The sequence below is a fragment of the Amphiura filiformis genome, chromosome 6 (genome assembly GCF_039555335.1).
Source record: "Amphiura filiformis chromosome 6, Afil_fr2py, whole genome shotgun sequence".
Lineage (NCBI taxonomy): Eukaryota > Metazoa > Echinodermata > Ophiuroidea > Amphilepidida > Amphiuridae > Amphiura > Amphiura filiformis.
This window is the reverse complement of record NC_092633.1, coordinates 36,046,778-36,073,587: the sequence shown is the minus strand read 5'-3', so window position 1 is coordinate 36,073,587 and position 26,810 is coordinate 36,046,778. Positions and strand designations below refer to the sequence as shown.

The 26,810-nt window shown below is 36.6% G+C and overlaps 1 protein-coding gene across 1 annotated transcript in view; it reads right to left on the bottom strand.

Moving 5' to 3' along the window:
- The window catches only part of LOC140154249 (uncharacterized), a 62,827-nt gene extending 36,320 nt beyond the window's left edge, over positions 1 to 26,507 (bottom strand). The window contains exons 1-8 of the mRNA XM_072176836.1: positions 26,200 to 26,507; positions 15,720 to 16,139; positions 13,647 to 13,783; positions 12,375 to 12,684; positions 9,802 to 10,251; positions 8,006 to 8,166; positions 6,859 to 6,903; positions 4,390 to 4,419 (exon numbers count right to left, since the gene is read on the bottom strand). Coding sequence (XP_072032937.1) covers positions 4,390 to 4,419; positions 6,859 to 6,903; positions 8,006 to 8,166; positions 9,802 to 10,251; positions 12,375 to 12,684; positions 13,647 to 13,783; positions 15,720 to 16,139; positions 26,200 to 26,296 — 1,650 coding nt within the window. The 5' untranslated portion in view covers positions 26,297 to 26,507. The remainder of the gene's footprint in view (positions 1 to 4,389; positions 4,420 to 6,858; positions 6,904 to 8,005; positions 8,167 to 9,801; positions 10,252 to 12,374; positions 12,685 to 13,646; positions 13,784 to 15,719; positions 16,140 to 26,199) is intronic.
- Between the last annotated feature and the right edge of the window lie 303 nt (positions 26,508 to 26,810).

Here is a 26,810-nt window from a genome sequence, read left to right as displayed (position 1 = left end):
CAAGTTCCGTGCCTACATTTACAAAAAAATCATTAAATTGATTTGATATATCGTCAGAGTTTGTATATATGTTGCCATGACCATCCTTAAATTTATTCTGGGAAGATTTCTGCTTTCCTCGACCAAGAATATTATTTATTGTATTCCATGTTTGCTTCATATTATTCTTGCTATGTTCGAATTTCAAGAAATAATATTTTCTTTTAGCTTTACGTATAAGCATGTTTAATACATTTTTATAAGTTTTAAATTTTTGAAGTCCATTTTGACTTGGGGAGTGAAGATATTGTTTGTATAATTTATTTTTCTTATTGATACTTTTTAGTAGGCCTTTTGTGATCCAGGGAGACATTGGTTCCTTCTTTCTATTATTAGTGCATTTCTTAAGTGGTATGCATTCGTTATATAACTTATCAAAAGTTTCTAGGAACTTATTGTAATCGTCATCTACATTGTTGTTATCAAGAACTTCCTGCCACTTAACTTCTGATAACCTCTTTTTAAATTTTGCAATATTATCGTCAGTGTGATTCCTTTTGTAAGAAATTCTTTTAGAATTATTAGATGGACTAGTTAGGGTATTACGAGTTGTTAACACAGTTGGTAAATGATCAGTTATATCGGTAACTATTATGGAGGATTTAATAATATTTTCATCATTGGTTAAAATATTATCAATTATTGTTGCAGTAGTTTCAGTAATCCGTGTTGGTTTGTATATCGTAGGTAATAAGGAATAGGAATAAATGAGTTCAAGATAATCATGAGTAGGTCTATGGGTATCTACCTTTAAAAGGTCAATGTTTAAATCTCCCATGATATAAACTGATTTTTTCTCTGTATTCAGTTTCTTAAAGACGGGCTCAATATCTGTCATGAAGTCATCAATAGACGTATGTGCTCTATATACAACTCCGACTACAATGTTCTTAGCATTATTACATTCAATTTCAATAAAACAGGATTCGTAATTACAGTTTGCAATACAAAGATCTTTTCGTAGTTTACAATTAATTTTGTCAGATACATACATGCATACGCCACCTTTCTCTCTTGCAATTCTATTTGTATATTCTACTTTATACCCAGATATGTTATAAAAGTCATTTGGTTTGTCTTTAAGGTGAGTTTCTGATATCCCAATTACACTAAAGTCATTTTCCAATATATTAATGCATTCTTTGAGCTTTTCGAAATTATTTGATAGGCTTCTAATATTAACATTTAGGAAACTAAATTTGCCAATACTAGAATTAGAATCTGAGGAAAACTGTTCAGGGGTAACATATGAGCATTCATGACTCCTTTCCGTATCATCATTTACTACATCGTTATATCTTTTTTCCAATGAATTACAATCAAATCGTATAGGATTAAAAACCATTTTATCATATTTTTTTATGTCTAACTTAGTAACTTTAAGTTGAGGATTTTCGTTTAAGTCTTTTGCATCTTCTTCAAAATCAGAATCAGGAATAGTGTTGTTTGAGCACTTTGAGCACACCCACTCTTTAGGATTTAGACATTTTAGTTGTTTTGGCTTGAGTTTTGTACATTTTTGTGCACATATCCCGTACATTTTGGCATGATATATCTTTGTGGCATTTTTTTACTATTTTCGAGCACACAACACAGACATCACAAGTATTTAAATTAGAAACAGACATAGAAAAATATATAAATATACACAAATATAAATAGATTAAAAAATCAAAGGTTTATATAAAGTGAAATAATGAGGATTGCTAGTGTGCGGACAAGGTTAAGCCGATTTTGAGGCGCTACACATAGCCATTATATTTAACATATTCAAGTAGTAAATTGTATGAAGTTTTTAACGGGTTACTTGAGCTTCTTCTACTATCGATTTTGCTTCACGGTTGTAGATCACTTTTATTGAAATAAGCGCAAAGCTTGTCAACAAATTATTAACTAATCGAACATGTATCGATATATAATCAAGTTAACAATTACATTTGTGAGACATATTTTAGTATACAGTTCTACATGCATGATGATTGTATTGCTTTCAAATATGAAAACAAAATGGTGTGCTTGCCAGTTTTCCAATCTGAAAATAATATGATATACAGAGTTCATTTGAAAAAAAAGAACTATGTACAACTTTAAGTCACTCTCTCATTATAAATACATTAACATAAGCTTAGTTTAAGTTTTTACATGAAACCTCTGTATGTACGTATACTATGAGTCAATTAGACCTCATAAATCACGAATGGATTTTTTACTGAACAATTTAATATATACAAGAGTATCTATTATACATAAGATATTTTTCTGTTAAAGTTTCATTTCTAATTCAGACATAATTATAAGTGCTTGTCAGCTATCTTCCTGATCTCCTCGACAGAATTGTGCATACCCCATTCCATGTCCACACTGATTTAGCTTTTTCAACGTGTTTTGCCATGTCTCTGGCCTCATTGTATATTGTTTGGTTTGTTTTTGTGAGGATTTCATGTATTCCAATTCCTGTGCCCTTCAGTGATTTTCGTGATGAGATAACCTTTTGCCTAATGACATTTCTTGTGAACTTGACCTCAATTGGTCTCGGGGCTGCTGTGTTTTGCTGGTGTTTAGGTTTTTGCAATCTCCTGGCATAGTCTATATCTTCTTCACGCATTTCTACTCCCGCTTTTTGGGCTATGTTTTTGACTACTTCCACCACGTCCTCTGGTATGATCTTGTCTGTCTCTGGGTCTTTCTTGACAGGTGACTCGGACACGCCCGTTATCCGAATGGAATTAAGAAAGGACTGTTGTTCTAAATAGTTCATACCTTGGTGGTTGAGTAGAGTATTGTTTATAGATGTGCTACAGTTCTTATTAGAGTTCTCTTGCAGCTTTTCATGTGATTTTTCAAGCTTCTCGTGTTCTACACGCGCATCATGCAATTCTCCTTTCAACTCCTCAATCTTCTCATTGTAGTCTGCTTTCATCGCTTCCATCTTTTCATTGGTTTCAGCCTTTATTACATCCATTTTGTCACTTAAGATTTTGAGTTTCTCGTCTAAGGATTCTGATAACAGTGACTTCAACATTGTTCAAATTGATCGCTACAACAAGTGCATCAACAACACTCTTGGCAAGTACGTTAGTTTCCATTTTACTTACTGTCAAGTTACTTAGTAAATTCCAATGTCAATTCCTTCAAATTAGTAAGAACAGTGTACAATAATTGATAATATAAATGGTCAACGACAGTAGTACAGTAGTAGTATGCAATATTAATGATAAACAGCCGCAGTGGCAAGCCCCATCAGCTCATCGATTTGCTATTATCCGCTACATGTTTTAGCAGAGTCGTGAAAACACGTCTTCTCTCATTGAAATCGCAGATAATCGCTAATCGATAATTTGGGGGGTTGGGGCAAGGGTGTTAGGCTAGTTGGGCTTGGGTGGGTTTGTATACATGTAGTAAGGTTTGGGAAGGGCTTAGAGTTTGTATAAGGGTAGGAAAAACATTATCAAACTTTTTTCACAGCAACGATTGTTTCATAACAATCATCACGGCACTTCAGCTACAAAGCAGGTGTCCATATTGAAACACGGATTTCACTGAAATCTGCCACACCAAATAATATTCTGAATGAAATTTGGAGCAAAAAGCGGGTTTCTTTGGTCTCAGCAGAGTTGAGTTGGTGTGGAAGATGACAGTGCTGGTTGAGCTCTCAAGCTTTATTGGAGAATTAGGCCTAGTTTACAAAGATTATCGTGTACAGTCTGTCCATATAGAAGTACAAACCAAATCTACATGTATGACATCGGGGGGTCGATGCTTTGCATCACATGCACTGTGTGTTAAAAAAGTGATGCGTAAAAAGCGTCGTGCGCTCGGAAAGTACAAATCGCGCAGCAGTTGGCGCAACAGCAGTCTATTTACTTTGTACTTCTATGTGGACAGACTGTAAACGGGTTTGAGTAAAATTTACATTACTCCGGGATTATGCAGACCAGCTGGTTGCCGGTGCTGATTAAAAGCTGATTAATACGGCTATATATTGTATGGTAATTTATGAATTATATTATTTGGCTATTAACCAATGAAATGTCGTTATTCATGTCTACTGAATGATAAAGACATATATGCCACATTTCCTGCTTGCTCCCCGTACACACAATTAGACAATTTAAAGTCATAATGTATAATATGAAATAATATTAGTAGGATTAAAAAAATATTATCCTGTTTTGCCAAATGAAACCATACACTATGATGAAACATAGCTAAATCTTAATCCTTTAGTTACGTTTCATTTGGCCAAACAGGATATTTTATATACGCAAAAATTAAAGCTAATTAATGCTGTATTTTTCTGGAATTAGGATTAGCTCCTTCCAAGAACAAGCAAGATATTAAACAACTTACCCTCTCTCTATTAAGGGAATCCAATGTCGTCTGAAACACAAAGCAGATACATTCATATTATGCACTCCAAATTTTGATATCTTAATTGTTTTTCAATAGCTCCAATATTGTTGCTTTTGTGTGTCTCATTCCCTTGTCTGTGGATACTTTATAGTTATTGACAGGTATGAATGTTTTCAGGTTTTGCTGGAAATCCAGCTTATTACCTCAAAATTTTGTGGCCTTTGATTTCAATGATACAATATACTGTGCCAATCAGGTTCTAAAGCGTAATTACTTATGCCGGAATAAGGCTCTCAATTAATGAATTGAATATAGAATCCCCTGTATAATCCACTGAATCAATTTTGTATTGATTTAATTTAATTAAATCACTTGTATTTGTCACTAGATAGACTTGTAGACTCAAATGCAGGACACAAGAGGAATATTGCACTGTCTGAAGGCGTTTTTATTTTGGGAAAAACCCTCAACTTTTACAAGAAAATACATCAGCTTTTACATTTTGTCTTTTTGAAAATGATTAAACCATTACAACAAATTCATTTTGTTTGGCTCGCCGTATATGTAAGATAAACGGTTCAAAACAGTCCATTATCAGAAATCGGCTTCTTGTATGGTTCGCATGTTAGTCGCTTGGAAAGCAAGACACTGCCTTCCGAGCGACTAACATGCTTCATACCTCAAGAAGACACGATTATTTCTGATAATGGTCTTTTTCTCACCCTGTATCTAATACAGTAGTGTACCATGCAAATTTTTTTGTTTCTTAAAAAGCTGGTAAAAATGAATATAGTTACCATAAATCACTGTAATAAAGTTTAACACAGTGCAACAAGTTAAACTCAATTTACCCTTGCTGAGAAATGGGCCAATCCATGTTATTGTTTACCGGGTCAGATGTCAATCATTGTCATGTAGATAAATTTGTATTGTTTGGCTCGACCGGGAACCAATGTGATTTGCCGCCTTCGCGGGTTTCGGGCGTGATTAGGTGGTGATTTATTCACTGTTGGTTTTGTATTGGACACGACAACAACATAAATCTTCCCACCCACCGCGCCCTGTGTGGACATGTGAGAAGGAAGTAAAATATAATTATGTGTGACAGTAATGAGATAATGACCTGTATAAATACAGATATATTTTATCTACTACATGTACATGGTAGTGTGTTAAATAATAGCTAATTAAAGCATTTAACTGTCTGTAAGTTTAAAAGAAAAATCAAGAATTATGGTCCCTGTAGATAAGGAGGGAGGAATAAAGAGTTGACGCCGATCATTAAAATTACATGTGACTTGCAATTAATTTCCCTTTCTCAGATCTTCAAAGATACAATGTACACTGTTTAATTAGATCATGTGTTCAATATGTTGCTACATAAAATTTATATAATTGTTCTGTATCAACCTTTTTAGGATGATAGTTCAAGAGGGAAAGTAAGTCGCCAAAACTATATATATGTACAGGAATTGACAATCGTATTGTTACATGCAGGCACAGGTGTCATCAAAAACAGTAAAGTAGTCTTTTATAAGGTCAAAGACTTCACACAGTAAGCAAAAAGAAAATAATGCTGGGTTTTGAATTATCTTTTCTGTATTTATTTATTATGATATATGTATATGTCATAGAATGCTAACATTAAGACTTGATCCTTTGAACTTCAGGTAGATCACCTGTTGAAGAGTCTCAGGAATTCCACTTGGGAGCGTGGCATCTGTATGCACCAGTACCGTAATTTATTGTTGAGTTTCCAGCCATGATATTTGATTTAATGATCCACGGGTTCGGGGTCAAACGCTCAGAATTTAAGCCTCGGGTGGTGGCCACCCGAGTGCAAATTTGGATCACATTTGGTTTTGCTAAAACGAGATTTTCTGCGCCTTTGGTCGTTGTTTCGCTAGAGTCTTGGGTTGGGTATAATTCGCTCGATTAGAGAATCTCCTATTATATATTTGGCTATAGTACGGCTGAGAAAAGTCAATAAATGGTTGTCGTGTCTGATTGCCAACATGCATGCAAATTTTGCGTCCGAGTGTTTTTCAATTTCTCTGTCTTAGGGTAATTTATATATATCAGCTGAAAGAACATCTATTTAGATAATTATACTAATTAGGGCTAAAATCTGTATTTTCTCCTGATAAATGAATTTGGCCCTGCACGCCTCTTAATTTCTCAAATCTAATTCTATACAATATTTCAAAGCAAAACCACTGTGCATGCATCCCATGTGGTGTCATGATGTAATCAGCCTAAATATGTGCATGCTTTCATTGGCCGGGCCAGCGAAAGACCTGTGGCTACCGGTCGGTGATCTAGTGCTTGGCACCCGAGAGGTCTAAGGTTTGAATCCTGGAGGTGCCAAGTAACTTCCTTCTTCTTCTCTCCTATTCATACCATTTTCCTTTCCGATAGCCCCAAACCACTTTAAACATTAGGGTTAATATACTATATAAGCCTTACCTCATAGCCTTCTGGGTCTAACATCTCTGAATCATCACCGGTTCTCTGTTTAAACAGGAATACAAGATACACATTCTTCATTATTGGTCAATGCAAATATTGCTGTTTAGGTTACATATGTGACCAGCTCAAAACCTGAAACAAGTCGCCAGGCATGTTTTTGAGTTATAGGTATTTAAAGATGACATTCCCATAAAAAAAAAATCAAATTTTGGAATATGCTTTGGAATAATTAGCCCATTACTCAGAATAGCAATTTGGCAAAAATATCAAGGTATCATTTACAAAATTCATATCTTAAAAAGTATTGATGCTATGTAAATAATTTTGGTATCATTTTAAAGCTTATTGTCCCGTGGTTACATTTTTGTTCAAATAAAAATGTCAAAAATGCGACTTGCTTCTGGTTTTGTCAGAACGGGTCACCTATAAGGAATTGTTTATATCTTTGTCCACATACAGGGTGATTCAAAATGATGTACATTCCTGTTGGTGGTGCTTTTATACAAAATCTATAAGGAGTCTGTTGAAAATATCATTGGAAAGAGTAGAGTCTGAATGTCAAAATTTGCTAATACCAAACATGAATTATACTCATTTGAATAAAACCAGTTTGGTATAAGCAAATAAACAATTCTTTTTTTGATTTAAACGTTCATATTCTACTCTTCCCGATAATATTTTCATTTACGGTGGATTCCTTATAGATTTCGTACAAAAGCATCACAAACGAGAGTGTACTTCATTTTGCATCAGCCTGTACATTAGGGGCCATCCATAATTTTCTCCATTTTAAGTTATGCACAAAGCATACATAAGAGGGGGAGGTTGTAAAAAAATTGTGCATGTGGGCATAAGAAAAATGGCAATTTGTTTGAGCAATAAAAAAAGGAGTGAAAAATTTCTTTTCCTTAAATAGCTCTCTGGTCCTCTATGCGATCATATCAGAAGGACATTCCTTGTTTGCAATTTGGTGTGTCTGATGTGCTCTCAGCTAGGTCCCACAAAAATACTGTGCAAACGTCACTACTCGATCCCTTAAGGCCTATGATTGTTGAAAATCAAAGGCAGGTTTCCCAGCTTGTGACCTGGTTTTTTATGTTCCTACTTCGTTTTTAAAATGAAGAAATAATCAAGTTCCTCTTACCTGTTGACTGATACGTTGAATACCTCCTGTACTTCCATCCTGGTTGAATATGCGCGGGAATATGCGTCGATAACACACATAAAAAATGATTGTGATAAGCATTAATGGCACAACTATACCGCATATAAGTCCAATTGGAAGTACCTCTAAAGTCTCAGCACCTGTACACACACAAATTAAAACTAATTAATGCTAATTACATCAAATATGCCAGTAAACTAGAAAACATTACATGGTTGGAATATTTTATTGGCCCACCCATATGGTCCACCCAAACACAAGCACATAACACTTCTGTGACCATAACCCATAAGATCAAACCCTGTTTTGAAGTGTTCTGAGTAATTTAATTTGATCATATAAGTTTGTTTACAATTTACAGCTATTTCATGAGAGATGGGAACCCCCTTTAAGTAATCATGTAAGAGTTGGGGTGTAATAAATTTTTTTGCAAATGCATTAGATCTACATGAATGTACTGCAGCAATTGTTCACAAAGTTGAACACTTTGAATCAGTCAATTGGAGTTATACCAAAGGAGCTATATATATAATATGTTCAGCCACTGAACAAAGGAGATATTGGCTGATAATGTGGATTATGCCAGAAGGGTGCAGTCATCCCGAAAAGAGGGAGTTAATATTTTGGTCTTCATCATCATCCGGGGGCACTTCAATATAAAATGGCTATAGATGTAGGGCTGACACTTTCACAGCAAGGGGCATTCAGTGAGAGCAAAATGTGAAAAATATGGGGTCACTGGGTGAGAACATGACCTTTTTTCTTAAATGTAACCTTTGAGTGAGAGACAAAACAGTGCCACAGAAACATTGAATATTGAATTTCTAGTTCTAAATGGCTTCAATTGTTTTTCAAAATAAGTAAAAAATCAGTGATAAATGAATGTTGCTGTTCAAATTGAAAAAAAAAAAAAAAAGGGTCTTTGAGTGACAGATCAAATGGAAAAATAGGGGGTCTTCGGGTGACAGAGCATGTGATTGTAAACAAATATGGGGTCTTTGGGTGACAGTGACGCTGAAAAAGGGGTCTTAACAGCCCTACATGCAGGGTTAGCGGTGACCTGCCGAGGCCAGGGGTCCAAATTGGCAATTAAAGGGGTCCAGGCATCTAATTCTACACAGACGCACAAAATTAAGGGGTCCAAATCACGGGGACCTGCCAAATCAAGGAGTCCTGGACCCCAAGACCCCTTAAAACGCTACCCCTGCCTACATGTACATATGCATCACCTCCAAAGGTGGGTGTATTTTGCCCTTGACATTGATGTAAGCATCATGTCACAACAGTATTTTCTAATTTCCAAAGAGGGCGCTTTTCACTTGCACAACTTTTTTTGGGACGGGCTGTATATGACACTTTGGTTAACAGGCTCTTGACCAAACAAAATGGTATAAATTCAGTGTTCTTACCAAAAGAATTAAACTGGCATTCCTATAGCCAGATTCCCGAAATGTCTGGTTCATTTTGATAATATAATTCATACCGAGTCCCTGATGATCATTATTGAAAGGGCTGTTTAATAATTTAACCAGGGAAAGTTTAATTAGCAAATGCTCAGTCTGGTTTTCATGTCAATCAGTCAACTTCCACCAGTTCGCTTCATGTATACAGAAGATTTTATTCTGTATAATATGGAAACTGATATTGGTGATGATAAAAAAAAGGTGTGTCAGCCAATGACAAGCCATGTTTGTCTACAATGCACAGGCGTCACACTGCTGATCAGCAGCTAGCGGTATCAGTATGAAACCAGCATTACATGTAAAACTACATACCTTCAGATTCACATTCCAAATCATGGAAAGGTGTACATTGCTGAACCTGGTTAATCACTGCTGAATTCTCCAAATATATAGCTGTATTCTTTACATCATCAACAGAAACTGTCACACAAACTAAACGTGTAGTGTGCTCTTTTCCTAAACACACATTTTCTTGAAATGAAAAGTTGCCTTGTTCGTTGTCAAGTTCAAGAGGTACACCTCTCTCTAATCCTGCCCGCAGCGTAGAAGCTGTGTTGGATTCTAGATAATATGGTACTAGTAAGTGCTCATCAGAAAAAAACAAAAATTGCAATTGTAGCTCATAGTTGCCATCTTTAGATGAACTTGGCAGATCATATGGACTCACATTCATGATGGTCACGTCAAAATTGGCTTTGAAGGTTTGACCTGGTTTCACAATATTGACAAGAGGATTGAATTCAAATTGTGAAACTTCAATATCTGAGGACAAGTAAGAAGAAGAAATATGAATACATATCAGTTAATAAATTTTACTTTAGAACTCAACATTTTCATTCTCAGTTCCAATATATTTCTTGTTTAAGGTGGTACTACACCCCCTGATAAATTTTGTGACTAATTTTGCATTTTTCTCAAAAAATAACTACACACTGGTAACAAAAGTTATGTATATTATAGGGGCAAGAAATCCAATTACTTCACTGAAATTTCAGTGATTCAAGACAAGTGGCTCATTATATATGTTAAGAAACGAGGTACATTCCACATTGTAGCGGTACCTCTTTTCTTATCATAAATAACGTACCGCTTGTCTTGAGTCACTGAAATTCCAGTGAAGCAACTGGATTCCTTGCCCCTACAGAACTTTTGTTACACCAGTGTGTTATTATTTTTTTGAGAAAAATGCAAAAAATAGTCACAAATTTAACAACGAGTGTAGTACCACCTTAATGCTAACTATATTTGAATTTCAATTGAATGACCACAGCTTTCAACAGCTGCATGTGATCCAAAATCATCCAACCGTGATCGTATCAGGTATTTCAAACTACAACGCAAACGCACGACCTTGGATACAATAATTAAAATACTGACCAATCACGAGTGAGTTGGCATGGTTAAATTCACTTTGTTACGCACACAGTCGCACATCACGTAGTGTACATGAATAATCAGTTCTTACACAGCTATAATGCCAACTTGAAGGTAAATTGGTTTGTGACACAGTTTGGGCTGTATTTTGTTGTTGCAAGCTAGTTCTGATGCAAAAAGAAAACTCACAATCTGCGAATGTCACTCTAACCCTATCCCGCTAGGGGCTTTTTGGCGACGGAAGGGAAAGAAGGAAGGAATAAAGAGAGAAAACAAAGAAGTTGTTTGCTCCGGGTGGGATTCGAACCCGAGACCCTCGAATTCCAACCACTGGCTCGGCGACACTTTGCCACAGGTCTTGGGCTTCGCTGGCCAGCGAAACTGTGCCTATATATCACTTGTGGCGATTACGTCATCCCACCACGTGGGGTGCACGCACGAACAGCGCATATATCAAGTAGTATTTTGTAGTACTTAGGCATGTTAGGGTTAACTGAGCCCATATTGAGTTTCGATATTGGTCACCTAACACTAACCCGCCAGGGGCTTTTTAGCGACGGGAAAGGAAAGGAAGGAAGGACTAAAGAGAGAAAAGAAAGAAAGAAGTTGTTTGCTCGGGTGGGATTCAACCAGAGACCCTCGCATGCCAACCACTGGCGCATCGACACTTTGCCACAGGTCTTGGGCTTCGCTGGCCAGCGAAACTGTGAGACCCCTCGCATGCCAACCACTGGCTCACAACACTTTGCCACAGGTCTTGGGCTTCGCTGGCCAGCGAAACCGTGCCTATATATCACTTAGGGCGATTGCATCATCATACCACGTGAGGTGCACACACAAACCGCGCATATATCAAGTAGCATTTTGTAGTACTGAGGCGTGTTAGGGTTAAGGTGGTACTACACCCCCTGATAAATTTTGTGACTAATTTAGCATTTTTCTCAAAAAATAACTACAGACTGGTAACAAAAGTTACGTATATTATAGGGGCAAGGAATCCAATCACTTCACTGAAATTTCATTGATTCAAGACAAGCGGTTCATGAGGTTCATTCTAGCGGTACCTCTTTTTTATCATAAATAACATATACCGCTTGTCTTGAGTCACTGAAATTCCAGTGTAGTAACTGGATTCCTTGCCCCTATAATATACATAACTTTTGTTACCAGTGTGTTATTTTTTTTTTTTTTTTTTCAGTAAATATCCATGAAACAATCTTCTTCCTAAAATTTCAGTTTATTTTGATCTTGCATTTGCGAGTTATGCATGATTATGTGCATTACACTACTCCATAGGCCACTGTTGTAATTTCGTTCTGGTGTACCAGAACATACATTAATTCTAATTTGGCGATATTTTTGCTTATTAAATTGATTTGCAAGAAATTTTGTGCACATAAACATTGGGTAGCCAGAGGTTTCCAGTGGTATAAAAATCTCAACTTTAAAAAAAAAAAAGTGAGGCTGTGGATCACGAAATGCCCCTTTAAGAATACAATTTAAAAACATACCAAATGGACACTGCAGTTGCCCTTCTCCTCCATTTTCCAATGGAATAAACACCTCATTATTATCACTCCAGTCATCTATGTATGTGGCATTAGTCCCTGGGGTGACTGTGATACACAAAGTTTCCAGCTCCAGACATTTGGATTTTGGAAGACCATTGATATTGATGAACACATTCTGAAAGAGCAACTCTTTTTTTGGTCCAAGTCCAGCAGAAGATAATGTCATATTTGGTATGACAGACTGCTGCACAATTGCTTTACTGTTGTCCTTGAAGCTGATAGTAAAAATGAAGTTGGTAGCTATAGTTGCCTGTGACATGAATTGTACAAAACAATTAATTTTAGTTTTCTTTTTATGACAGAAACACTAGGGTGTTTCAAATTGTTGTGGGGAAACAAACTGTACAAAACCGTACAAAACTGTACATAATCCTATCACCATACGAAACTTGAAGTTGATGGTTACAGCGTTTAAGCAGCTAGCACAGTCGATTAATGGTTTTGCTTCAGCCCAGACAGCCAACCATTTGGACAATAACCAGGGTTCGATTTAACTTGTGTCGTGGAGCAAAATGCTCCTCATTTTGGACAACCTGCTACACAATTATCAGCTTGTATAGCAATATTTTACAATATAAACATATTATGCTAATATTATAAGAACATCACCTAAAAAATATTTCCGCTAAAAATTGCTATGCAAGTTTTTCTAAGTAAATTGAACCCTGGCAATAACATAAGCCCCACATATAATGTGGGGCCAAAAATCACGGTGGATGCTGAAACACGCAACCTTCTGTTTGCTAGGCAGATGTAATTTAAGCCATAACCACTAGACTATCGCTCTCCATGATAAACATGACTGAAACCGGTAATGTAGAACATCAGTCAGGTCATACATGTACAACATATGCACAACATAACACACACTGGAACACAAGATCAATAAATAATGTTTAAAAACTTGCTTTTACTTTTTTCTAGTACTTTACTGAAATATTTACTCAATACGAACAGAGAATACGCAACAATTATATGACAAATGATCAGTTTGTGTAAAATTAGCTAAACTTTATGTATTAGTTTGCAATATAGTTGCCTTATTTATGTATCTTGAGGACACAATACATAGTTGTCATTATTTGACTATTACCATGTCATAGTTGAAACATAGAGAATAGAGCGCATAGTGTAATAGACTGGAGACTTTTGGTTTGTTCCAATCTGTATGACAGCTTTCCTTGTTCAGGTTTACTGGAATCAAAAACCTACCGGATATATGTATAATTGACTTGAATTGTTGATGATAGTCATGTCCAAGGAAATTGCTGTAGTCAGATGAGGTCCGAAAGTCAACATCATTTCATCTCCTTCAGGGTGACGAATCGAAACATCCTTCAAAGCGATATCTGTTTAGAAAATTTAACAAAACAAAACATACAAAATAATGAATCAACAAATTCCTGGTCCTGAAGAAGTACATGTAATGTATTGATATGTACTGTTTATGACATGCTCTGACATCAATTAGAGAATAAACGATAGGAATTTTTATTTTGACTATCCTCTACCGTGTGATAGACGACAGGCAGGTCCAATATTTTGAGTAGTGGATGCCGTGCAGCTGAAATATTGGACCTGCCTGTCGTCTATCATAGGTAGAGGATTGTCAAAATAAAAATTCCTATCGTTTATTCTCTTTCTTGGTAAGTTAAATATTATTTTAATAACTGTAAACTATTTTTTAAAGCAAAAATTAAGTTACCGTCATAAAAACTCCCCTTTTCCTAAAATGAATGAAACTTGTTTTAAAAAACTACAACTTCACATCTTTTGTTGCGCATACTGCTAGCGCGTTCGAGTATTCCGCACTGCATCTACGCATACAACGCAATACATACGCGCACCTCTACGAGCGTGTTACGCCTTATCAACACTCATGATGACCTGGGATCAGATTATGTGTCTACGTATAGACCACTCCCACTGACTAAGAATTATAATCAGCTGGTGGAGTGCATGTTAGAATATGACAGTTGCTAGGTCAACTGGCTCACGCTTTCTATGTTATAAACCACTGATCAAAATGATCACAACACAAAGCCTATAGCATATCATAATTCGGAATAGGTGTATGAGATTTGTCACAAGTCTGGGGTTGGTTAAACCCATCGGTTTCTGTTTTCTGTTAGTGTTACTGTTTCTGTTATGGTAACTTCCCTTGGGAAACTCAGTATCACAGACAAAGCTGCATCTACACTAAGCTGGTTAGACCAGTTACATTGATGAGAAACGTTTTACGTCTAGGTTAATCAGTCATGCTGGCTGACCATGTATAGACGCCAGAATTACTCTTGGACCTATCAATTGATTAAAGTGAATGCTGCGACAGAGGTGGGGGTTCGAACTCACAACCTTGTGATCACGAGTCCGGTGCTCTATCCACTACACCACAAGGTTAGTGTCCTGGTATGAGCCAAGGCTTTACCAGTAACCAATGGATACTAACGTGCACTACATCAGCAAATACCACATAAGAAACACATCATACATGTACATTCTATATGTTCCAACTATGGTGATACCTTGTGACGTCACACAGGACAAATTCCATTCACATTCAGGGTATGTTTTTGGGTGTGAATGCAATGGAACAAATAAATATGCAATCAATACAGTATTGATTTGCTAAGGGCACTTGTCTCATCAAATCACTTTAAAAGCAGTATACAGACTTTTTATTATGCATAATATTGTATGTACAATATATACGTTATTTAATCTATTGCCATTCTATTTCCAGTAATGTTTAAGTTCTAACGAATGTTTGATGACGTAAAATCGATAATATATTTCTGCTAGATATTGTATGTAACATATTATCGATTTTTCGTCATCAAACATTCGTTAGAACTTAAACATTACTGGAAATAGAATGGCAATAGATTAAATAACGTATATATTGTACATACAATATTGTACATACAATACTCGGAGTCTGAAGCGCGCTTTATACCTCTTTCAAAGTGACATTGGTGTCATCAATGTTAGAACAGATACTACCACCATACCCCGTATATAAATCAATTAAAGTATTCGCTTATCAATCGTTCACAACTACACAAAAACTGCATTGTCTTTAAAATTTAATGCTGGAAAAATGGTGAAATAAGCATCTTGCATGTTTGAGATTGCCTATTTACTCCTGGCAACAGCAAAAAATACTTGGCACTTTTAAAGGTTTTTGTTAGAACACAGAAAATAACACTTAATTTTACATTTACATAACAGCGAAATTTGGGTCTGACATTGGAATTGCTAGTACGGTACATATTAACCTCTTACCAACTAACGGCAGTCGACATTCCTTAGTAAATTGAACACACAGGTGATTATTTGTCAGATTTATATCGTAAGTATGATGATATCGATCTTCTGGCAAAGAAATCTTAACACACAAACTTGATTCTAATTCCTCACACATTTGTAATGGTCCTGGCAGAGTAAATGTGAACTGTGATATGTTCAGTGGATATTGTCTTTGGATGGACACATCGATTTCACCATCTGCTTTTCCTTCCCAAACTGGATACTTTTTGTGACTGCCGCTTAAAGGGATGTAGATCTCGTATTCTGGTTTTCCAGATGTTGGTATCGTCACATTGTGACCAATTCCTATGATCATTTGCAAGGACTGAAATTCATGAGGTTGATACATTGACAAATTCAACCCTGCAAGATTGTTCACATCAACCAGCTGAATATCTGGAAAATAAAATGAAAGAAGAAAATTTTTTGAATCACAGGCAGTATACATATGTAGTACATTGCATGAATGCAATGTACCATACCAATAATACCATAACAACATTTTAGAAGTAAAATGTTAATTGGCATATAAAATTTCTTTTGTCATGGAAACTGTTCTGCCTGCAATTTCTTGGTCTCATACTAACCCTAATGCCTGAAGGGCTTTTTGGTGACTGGAAGGAATAAAGAGAGAAAACAAACAAAGAGTTTGTTTAATTGCTCTGGGGGGATTTCATCCCGAGACCCCTTGCATGCCAAGCACTAGGTCGGCGACACTTAGCCACGGGTCTTTTCTCTGGCCGGGCCAACGAAAGCGTGCCTATATCACTTTAATAGGGTGATTGCGTCATGCATGCAGGCACAGTACATATATCATGTAGAATTTTGTAGTACTCAGGTGTGTTAGGGTTAAGGAAGTAAAAAGGTGATGTTTTTTGTGGGTTTTTTATAATATGAAACAAGATGGTTCCTATACTCATGATTATCGGCTACACTGCAAATGAACATACAGGTAAGGTAAGGGGACAAGCCAAATGATTGCTGATGTCCTATAAATGAAACTAACTTCATTTAGGGGGAGGGGGTAAACATAAAACATCGGTCTGAAGAATGTTTATTATTCATTTCTAAGCTTTTCTTCGTCAAAATGGATTTTTTTTATCATTATAAACAAACATTGCAAAAACGTTTTCCAAATATCCAAATTATTTACTAATAAATATATGTGACGTGTCAAGTCAAAAGGAGACACTTTTGGGCAGGTTATCAATTTTGAGGTTTTACATATATCTTAAAATTAAATATAAAGATATTTTGCTCCACAACGCCGTTTTCCCCAATGAAATTGTACATTCCTAAGCGAAGATATTGAGTTCGTAAGTTATGGTATAATAAAATTAGAAATTGAGAGATCGGCCTTTATTATTATTTATAGCAATGTTTAGAGTAGGAATTACCTTGAAAAATGTCTCAAAAAATACAAGATGCCAGTTATATTCCGGGTTGAAACTATCAGACAATATTTTAAACTTTAATATACATTTTTTGTAACATCACAAATTCACAACAAACCCCGGGAACAAACCCAAATTGTGAAAAAAATGTGAAGATTTTTGGCTATTTCTCCATTTACGGTCCTGCCCAAAAGTGTCTCCTTTTGACATTACATGTCACATATTGCAAATTTAATCAAACATTTTCCATAATTGGGTTTCAGCTGATTACATCAATGCCAACATTTAAGGATGTGTAAAATGCCACCATTGTAAAACGATGTGGGTTTGGTAGTGGTACCCGAGAAAAAGAGATAGAGAAGCGACACTCTCTGCAAACTGCCTATACCGTGCTATACAGCGGTTGAAGACAGGCGTCACGTCCGAATTGACCTACCTTGACCTATAATTTATGAGGAGAATCACATTTTTGTACCGCTCACAAAACAAAGAGTATAAAGTCCGCCCACCGCTGTCTGTGAAGCTGTCAATCATTCTAATGAACAAATGAAACAAGCTCTGGCATTCTGACAATGACGTAATCCTAATTATAAATTAGAGAATCACATTGTACATGTACTGTCTGCTGTACTAGATGTCTTCCAACAAGTGCCGGAGTGTCGCGGGCCTGGTGGTACTGGAAAATTAAATCTAATTGACCTTTAAGAGCATCATTATTTCTGAATTGTTTGTCCAAAGTATATAAAACTATACATTTTCGGAAAGGAAATGAGCCAAGGAATCCCATGGTGATGTGTCAAGATTTTGTCAAAAATCTTGCGTTTTTGAAAAAATCACAAAAATTCACTTTTTTACCCCAATTTTTTTGTGACAATATAAAAAAAAATCGGTTCAAAATAAAAAAAATTCAGTTAGCTTTTCATGAAGGAGGCATGAACTTCGGGAAGGTTTTCGTCTAATTTTTTTTAATTTAACTCTTTTTTTCGAAATATTGAAAAAATGTGAAAAAAGCAATTTTGTCACTCTATTAAAATTGCACATTATTAGGCGCATGAAAGTCAATTCCGAGTTTATCGTCACTTTTTTTTTCCAGGTTTCCAGATTTCATTATTGACTTAAAATGGGTGTTGATTTAAAGCCAAACTCATACATGTAACTTATAAACATGTTTTTATATGGGTAGGGACTAGAAAATTTAGAAGAGCCTGGTTTTGCTTCCAAGTTATGAATTTATGTTTTACAAACAAAAATATATGTTTCCAATTGCTAAAACTGGTGAAAACACTGATACTTTGAAAATAATAAATTATTTTGGCATTTTTGAAAATTTGACGCGAGTATTTTTGGTTTCCAAAAAGTGACGCGGGCAGGGGACGATAAACTCGAATCAACTTTCACACGCCTTATGGTGTATATTTTATTTAAAACAAATATAATTGAAGTAGTAGATTTGCGTCCAGAACTTTTTGAAATCCCACACGGCTTTTTTTCATTATTTCTATTCTATTAGGCACAAAAGAACTACCCCATTCACGCTGTACAAAGTTAGAAGTAAAGGAGCCGGTTAGCACGCCATGTTGCCAGGCACCACAAAGCATGCAAAGTGCATAGCATCTGATAGTCTCCACAGCAGCCAGTTTGGTTCCGCTCCCTCCACACAAACAGTCTGCCAATGATCACGAACTGGTCCTTTTGATTCGCTAACGGTTTTCTGCGACGCCATCCAGCTTGACGTCAAACAAAGCTTTCAATTGGTCGATCGGCTAGACGGCTACTTTATTATTCATGAGCAATTTTGACCTGCCATCTCGCCAGCTGAGTGAGGTCAATCAAGTTCCCGTATGTACAGCTCTATGGCTACTTTCGTGTAGCCAATCAGAAACGGCGTTATAAGTGGCAATTGGCAGACTGTTTGTGTGGAGGGAGCGTAACCAAACTGGCTGCGGAGGAGACTAAGCATCTGAATTTTGGTGATCCCCGTCATCTTTTTTACCGTTTGAGGCAGTATCGCGCTGCTCATTAAATATTCATGAACCCAATCACGTCACATTCACATGGTCTTAATCGGTAGCTCGGAGTGGTTGGGATTGATCAGGCATGTTTTTATGAATGAAATTATGACCTTAACAGGAGTCAGGCATTAGCATTATATTCATGTGGTTTTTTTTTCAAGATGGCTGCTGGGCTACCGGTGTTGCCTGGCCTGTCATGCTTGTTGTACTGAACTACACGCCCGGGACTCGCGGTGAACAGCCAACACCGGTGAACAACATCATTGCAGACTCATTTTCACGGTTTTTACGACTGTTTTACCAACTTCAAACTTGCTGATTTTATGTTTGAAAGCCATTTTTTTCTTGTTTCTGGTAAATAATGAAATTTTTTGCAAATAATGAAAAAATATGCGGCAGGTTTTGGAGCATGCGGGCGGTGGACGCAAATCTACTACTTTAATTCCCATGGCCTTACCGTACTTACTTACTTTTCTTACTTACTTACGTGAATATTATTTAACAACGCACCAGCCAATTATTTATTTATGCATGTATTTATTATTTATTTGTAAACTTTGTGTATGTGAGGGAGGTCCTTATTATTTGTTGTGTTATTTTTTTACCATTCATTTCTGTGTAATATTGCAATTGCAAAGCATTTGTCAACACATCATCAAATCTGGGAGGCCCCCCAGATATTTTTGTTTTTTCTCCAAAAAAGCCCTACCCCCTAGCTTGAAGAAAGTGTTTGCAATGTGTTTATAAATGACAACCAAGAACTTCTGAACATGTCTTTTCATCACAACAATTTTAGAAATTAAGTAAGCGTGCAAATAAGAAAAATAAGAAAAATATTTGAAAATCTCCACAAATCGGTGAGGGCGGGGACGATATACATGTTATTTTTGTTACTGCCTAACCAAAGGGTGCATGGGGATTGCATTTTTAACTATCACTAAATGTTTCGGAATTGAGGTCGGTTAAAAAGTAGGCCAATTCGGGGACTGCAATTGGTGTCGATGTCACATTTTGAACAGTGAGCCATACATGTGTAAGTGACCAATTTGGCTTTCAGCACCAGTGATGTCAACGCCGCGCCTTAGGCGCACAATTGGGCTACTTGGCGATCACTTGCTGCTACTCAAAAAAGCATGCCGCTACTTGTCTAAAATTGGGCTACTTTTGCCAGTCTCAGGCCGCGGCAGTAATTTGATGTATTTTCCTTTAAATTTAGCCGATTTATGAAGGTTTTGAGTCTTTGAAGCTCCAAATTGAAATTACAATGGGTTTTGTGACCATTTATTGATCGGTCAATAACTTCCCAGTAAGTACCGGAAGTTTTTTTTTTAAGCTTAAAAAATTGGGCTACTTGAGAATCCTTTACCGCGGCCTGGCGAGTCAATGCGCAGCGCCTTGACGCTGCAAAGTTTTGGCAAGACTGTTCAGCACAAGTGTTTGGCCTAACTCAGTGTGGTACTGTCACCCGGGACTGTCACGTCACTGATCACATTTTAGTAGGTATGCTAGGTGAATTCAAATTTGCCATCAAACTGCATCATTTTATATATATATCAAATATATCAAAGCCCTTGAGTAAACAAAGCCAAAACTGAAAACCATTTTTTCATAGCACTTTCCGTAGCAAAGTTACATCTTGTCAAAGATTGACTTTCAAGTTTCATCAAAAAGTTTCAGCTAGCAAAATTCCCCAAAACGGCATTTCGGGGGTGTTTCTAGATCTTAGTCTCATTATGATAGCAGCTTTTTTAATGGAACTGCTATCCAAATCCCTCTAAAGTTCCATGTGCGAGTGACTTATCACCATAAAAAATCATATATTTGGGTCAAGTGAAGTATAGAAAACATGTACGTTTCCTTCTTCGGCCAGTTGTTTTAAATTTCTATGTAAATATGCATTGACATTGTCGGCGAATTTGGCTGACTAGCAAATGTGTTAACTAAGGTTTGCCTGGGTTACCTAGTACAAGGAACTTATACGATGTCCTCATTCACAAACTGATACTATCTGTCCATCGTATAAGACTGTTACCGCACAGCAACTGGTTGAAGGAATATTACACAGTCAAGAATAGGCTCCATCATTTTTTGTTCTGAACCTCCCAGTCTCCCAAAACATCAAAGCGTTGCACTTAAGACTGTCCTTTTCATATTTAAACGCAGACAAAGTAGGGCCAACTTGCCTAGAAATGGTCAAATTTTGGCAGAAATATCTCTGTGTAATCCTATATGTAAGTCCCATATCACATCGTTATCGGCGATCGAAGTTTTTTTTTGTTGGTACCCACCAGCGTCATGCATGTGACGTGACACGGCTAAAATAAGCGACCGGGAATCGGGGATCGTTAAAACGTCAACAAATTTCAAAACATAGAAAGCAGTAAACTTATTGGCGAGCGGTCCGAATTTTGAGCCATAAGTTTATGTGGTGAACTACTGGGTTACCTACATTACATTTTTATTTAAGCTTACCAACATGCAACTCTCTTAGAACTTGTCATGCTTCTTGTCACTACTCTGAGCTCTGCTGCGACTGCAGGACACAATTCTTATTGTCTTGTATAAGTTGTGGGCTATTATTTAAAACGGGAGACTTTTGACATACATTTCAGTCATGCTTTCCTATCAAAACAACACAAACATGCCCCAAATCACTGACGACTGTTGATTGGACACGAGTTGGCACTGTGTGTTTGCGCTTAACACACGTTTCTCCAGTAATGGTCAAAAGCAAACAGACAGATGGATGTATTATGGCGCTCATCAGGTCATGTCATGTTTATTTATTTATTTATTTATTTGAACAGACGCTTTTGAATCAGCGGCACACGCCTAAATTGGCGGTGCGTTCATATAAAAGACAAAAAATACATTTCAAACAACAACAACAATAACTCATAGTAATGAATATAAATATTAAATAATGTACAATGTATAAGGCAAAGTACAAAATAAAACGTGTTTCACGTCCGGGTTTTCGAAAAAAAAAGGAGGAGGAGGGGGCTTTTTATTTTCTATTTTTTTATGGCAAAATTGGTGTAATACTTAGAGCTGTTTTAGCATATACAATAATGCCTGCAAAGAGAAGGAGGCCCTTTTTTATTTGTTGTTCTGAGAGTTACACCCCCTCCAATGATCACAAAACCTTCCTAAAATGTTTCTTGTACACTCTCAGAACATTGGATAAAAAATGAATGGGCAGAAAACAGTTGGTTAAAAAATGCCCAACAATGGTTAAGATTCTTGAAGTTAAGGCAAAATACAGTTTAATACATGGTTGGTCAAACATGTCAATATGGTATTTACACAATGTTGGTTAAAAGTTAACCAACCTTGGTAAAAAACATCCTTTTCCCGCCAATAAAGTTGGGCAAAGTATGGTTTTGCCCAACCATGGTCACATGGTGTTCCTTTGCGAACTGTGATTGGTCATTGTGTCGGGCAAAAATGCATTTCAGAAAACAAGATGTCCGATATGAGTGGCTTGCTGCAAAGCTGTGGATCGGGGTCTTCAAGATCTGTTTGAGACATTTGAAGGTAGGGAATTATATTATAAAGTATATCATTTTATCGGGTATAACACTTAGTTTAAGTGTGTGCGACCGGTAAGCTTAGCTTGCTTACCGGTTGTGGTGGTAGCTGCCGTCGATAAAGCATCGTAAGTCTTGCTCACAGTCTGGCCTCGCAACACTTAAACTAAGTGTTATACCCGATAAAATGTTTATAATATAATTTCCTACCTTCAAATGTCTCCAATTGGTTAAAATATGAACAATGAAATGAACTTCCCATTCATAGTGTTTAACCAACTATTGGTTATATTTTGCCCATTTTGCCCAACATGCTTTACCCAACTGGTTGGTTACCGTAATGTTAACCAGTAGTTGGTCAATGTTTTTAACCAACCTGTGGTTATATTGTTAACCAACCCATGTTGGTTAACAATATAACCAACTGTTGGGCTGTTCACCTGTAAATACATGGTTGGTTAAAATTTTAACCAAGTTGGTTAAAATTTTTAACCAATGTTCTGAGAGTGTATCTTAACAAGGCTATAGAAAGCATTCCAACTTCCTAGACATATTTTTTGAAAAGTTATAACTAAAATTTCCAAAAATAAAAATATATTTGAGGAAACCTCAAAAACATTAAGCGGGAGGGGACGTGAAACATGTTTATTATTTTATTTTGCCTAAAAGATACCGGTACACAACCCACTCACGCACACCCCCACGCTCTCATCCCTCTCACCCTTACTAGTCTCACCCCCATTCATATCATATCACACATAATAATTATAGGGGGCCTACCCTCACACACATGTACACAAAATCAAACTTACGTATATAGGTCTATATTACAATAATTACAATCATATGTAGGCTACATAAGTGAATTAAATCAAGTTAATTAAGTTTTGGCAACTTTTACACTATTTTTGAGTTGTCCAAACTTACTCCTTTTGAATTGCGCCAACAAGGCGAACAAGTCATTTCTATGCGTGTAGTAACATTTGGCATTTTAATAATAAATGTTCCAAAATTGGGTTAATTTTGGATTTAAAATAGACCAAAAGGAAGATGCAAATCGTAAATTGGTGGGGGAAATGCATGGGTTGGAAAATATTTCTTGAAGTATATAGCGAATCCGGCACCTTTTGGCGACAAATCGAATCAAGTTTATGGTACAAATGCGCGGATGCGCGCGAAGCGCGAGAAACAAATGTATAATTTGAAGCTAAACTGGTAGAATACCGATATTTACTCGATAGTTAGAAACAAATGTATAATTTGAAGCTAAACTGGTAGAATACCGATATTTACTCGATAGTTAGCATGTGCTTACTATCTATTAGCGCTTTTAAAACATGCAAACATGAAGAGTCCCATCCACGAAAGTGTAAAGGGTTTTGAGCAAATCATATACACGTAGCCTACTGAGATACACGTGGTTATTTACGAATAAGTAAACCTGCAAATGTGTACTCGTATCTCAATCCAGTGTCGTAGCGCGAGCGTCGTAGGGGCACGTGCCCCCCTCCACCAAAATTAGAAAATCCCATATGAAAATTGCTGAAAAACGGCTGGTGCCCACCCCCAATCAGACCCGGTGCCCCCATCATGGTCGGTGCCCCCAATATGATGACCCACGCTTCGCCACGGACTTGAATAAATGTCATGTTTTCAAAAGCGTTCGACATACCCCAAATATGAATATTGACGGCCGTGTCTTAATTACAGAACTTCGTTTCTAAAAAATCTTGGAGCTCTATCAAATTGCTCTCCTGGTTTCAACAAGGAGCACAAAAATTTATATGGCCAAATATGGGGTTAACGCGGCTGTGTACTCTAGACATGGTTTCTTTCGCAAAATTGAGTTTTTTTGATAAGTTTGTACCTTGTTATGTTTTTTATAAATACAAGGAATGAAACTCCAGATTTGTAATCTCCAACTGCAATATTTTAAGGATTTTATTTCACTATTCCACTCAGTATTTGAAATTGAAAAGGAAAGAAAATCTTTGTTGTACCAGCAGGGTACACGCGGCAAGAATCACAAGATCGCTATCGATCGCGCAATTTGTTAACGCACAAATACGCTTACGCATAATGCTAACGCTTATCTACATGCGCCGGCGCATCTTATGGAAGCACCACGGAAGCACTGATTTCACAAAACCTAGCGGTCAAATGGCTCCGCTTTTAGCTGATAAAATGTGGGTTTTTTCAAGTTCTTTCCCCGATTTAAATATCAAGTTATGAATGGATTTCGCTCAAACTTCTCAAGGGGCTGTGGATTTACCCGATGTTCACGTTATATAAGGTAGAAAAACGAAAACTGCCGCATTCTCCTGTAAGATTCGATGAAAGTGCATAATGTGACCACTTTAAACTTCAACGGCCATTATTTCAATGTTCATTTTCTCGGTAAAATGACGATTTAGGTACACGATAACTCAATAAATACAGCATCTATAGGTAAGCAAATATGATCATCGTAAAAAGCATGATCGACTCAAGAAACGGTTTTCTCATTTTTTTTATATTTTGGTCTATTTATGATTTTAGGCATCATTTTGTGCAAATAGGCGCTTGTGAATTTTAAAAGTTCAATTTGATGCCTTATATGGTCAATATCTCAAAATTAAGGCCAATATCAAAAAAAAAAAAACCGTTTTGGAATGGAGCCTCAAGATTGAGCTAAAAACAAAATAAAATATTTTGGAAAGAGTGTTTTTTGTTATGATGTACCTAACAAATATTGCCAAAAACTCACTTTTTTGTGATTTTCTTCATAATTGTTGTTTTTACCCCAAATCTGTATTCATATTAAGATTTATTGATGTCTTGCCTTCATAAAAATGTATACTTTTATATATCTTGCGCGAATAATTACAAAGTTATTGCACTTTTACTACATGCATATCTGAGAGTACACAGCCACCTTAATATGGTCAGTAACCACAAAACTCACTTTACAGGCGTCAACATGAGGATGATGGATGATTGTATGGACCACCATAGGCCCTACATTAATATATTGGGGAGATTTACCCCCCCCCCCATCCCCGTGATCTATACGCCAATGCCCATGACTAATCTCCATTGGTACTGATGAAGGGCGTGGTGTGGAGGGGATGCGCACATATTTTGTCGATCTTGCCAAATCATTTATAGTTCTTCGTCCACATCACCCCAACGCGCCTGGCCAACATCATTGTAGGCCCAATATACCGGCCCCAGGGCCTATACTACGAACTTAATGTAGTTTTTATCTGCTTTCTCATGCGCCTCTCTCTCACTCCCCTCCCTCTCTCTTCACCTTCTCTTTCACTTTATTTCTTCCTTTCTCTCTCTCTCTCTCTTCCCTTTTTTTAGGGATCACCAGGGGGTCGCACCTCACACCCCATGGCGACGGCCGTGGGTCATTGAAGCCATTTGGTGGACAATTTTGATGACTATTATTGTGTAAAATTGTAGTTAGAAAAAGTTATACAGTTTGAACTAAACCGTCATTATGGTGAAATATACAAGTACATAGCCTACTTACCATAAAAAACTTGTGCTGATGATGAATACATGAACGATGTAAACCAGAAAACCATTACTCCAAGTACTGCTAATTTATAGTCCGTGTAAAGTTCCATAGTGATTTGGGAACGCGCTAATTATCTATTTATTGTCAAAATAAGGCAAATGTGATGACTTCTATACTCCACCGGATTCAACTGACCACCTCACATCATTATTTATTAGTTCTTTCATCAGCATCATTAAAAAGGTTCTTCCATTGCTTTAAGGTTAACATTTCAAATGGTACAAGTATTACGAAATGAACACTCTCCTTATTATGTTGGACTTGGGAATTCCCTGGTCCTATAAAAGAAGCTACAAGTTACAAGAACAGAATTATATTATTAGCAGTCGATTAAGCAGAACTTTTTTGGTACGATCATCATGACCATGGCGAAGTTCATGATCACTCATGCATGAAGTTAACGCTGCATGAACCTTATTTGTTTAAATTTTTTTACTTTATACTAATTAATACATGTTATATCTTGTTCATACAAATTGTTCGTCATACCATGCATTTTTCACAGACTTCACCTTGTTTATTGCATTTGTTTTTGTTTCTCGTCTTTGCTCTCGTGTGCCTTG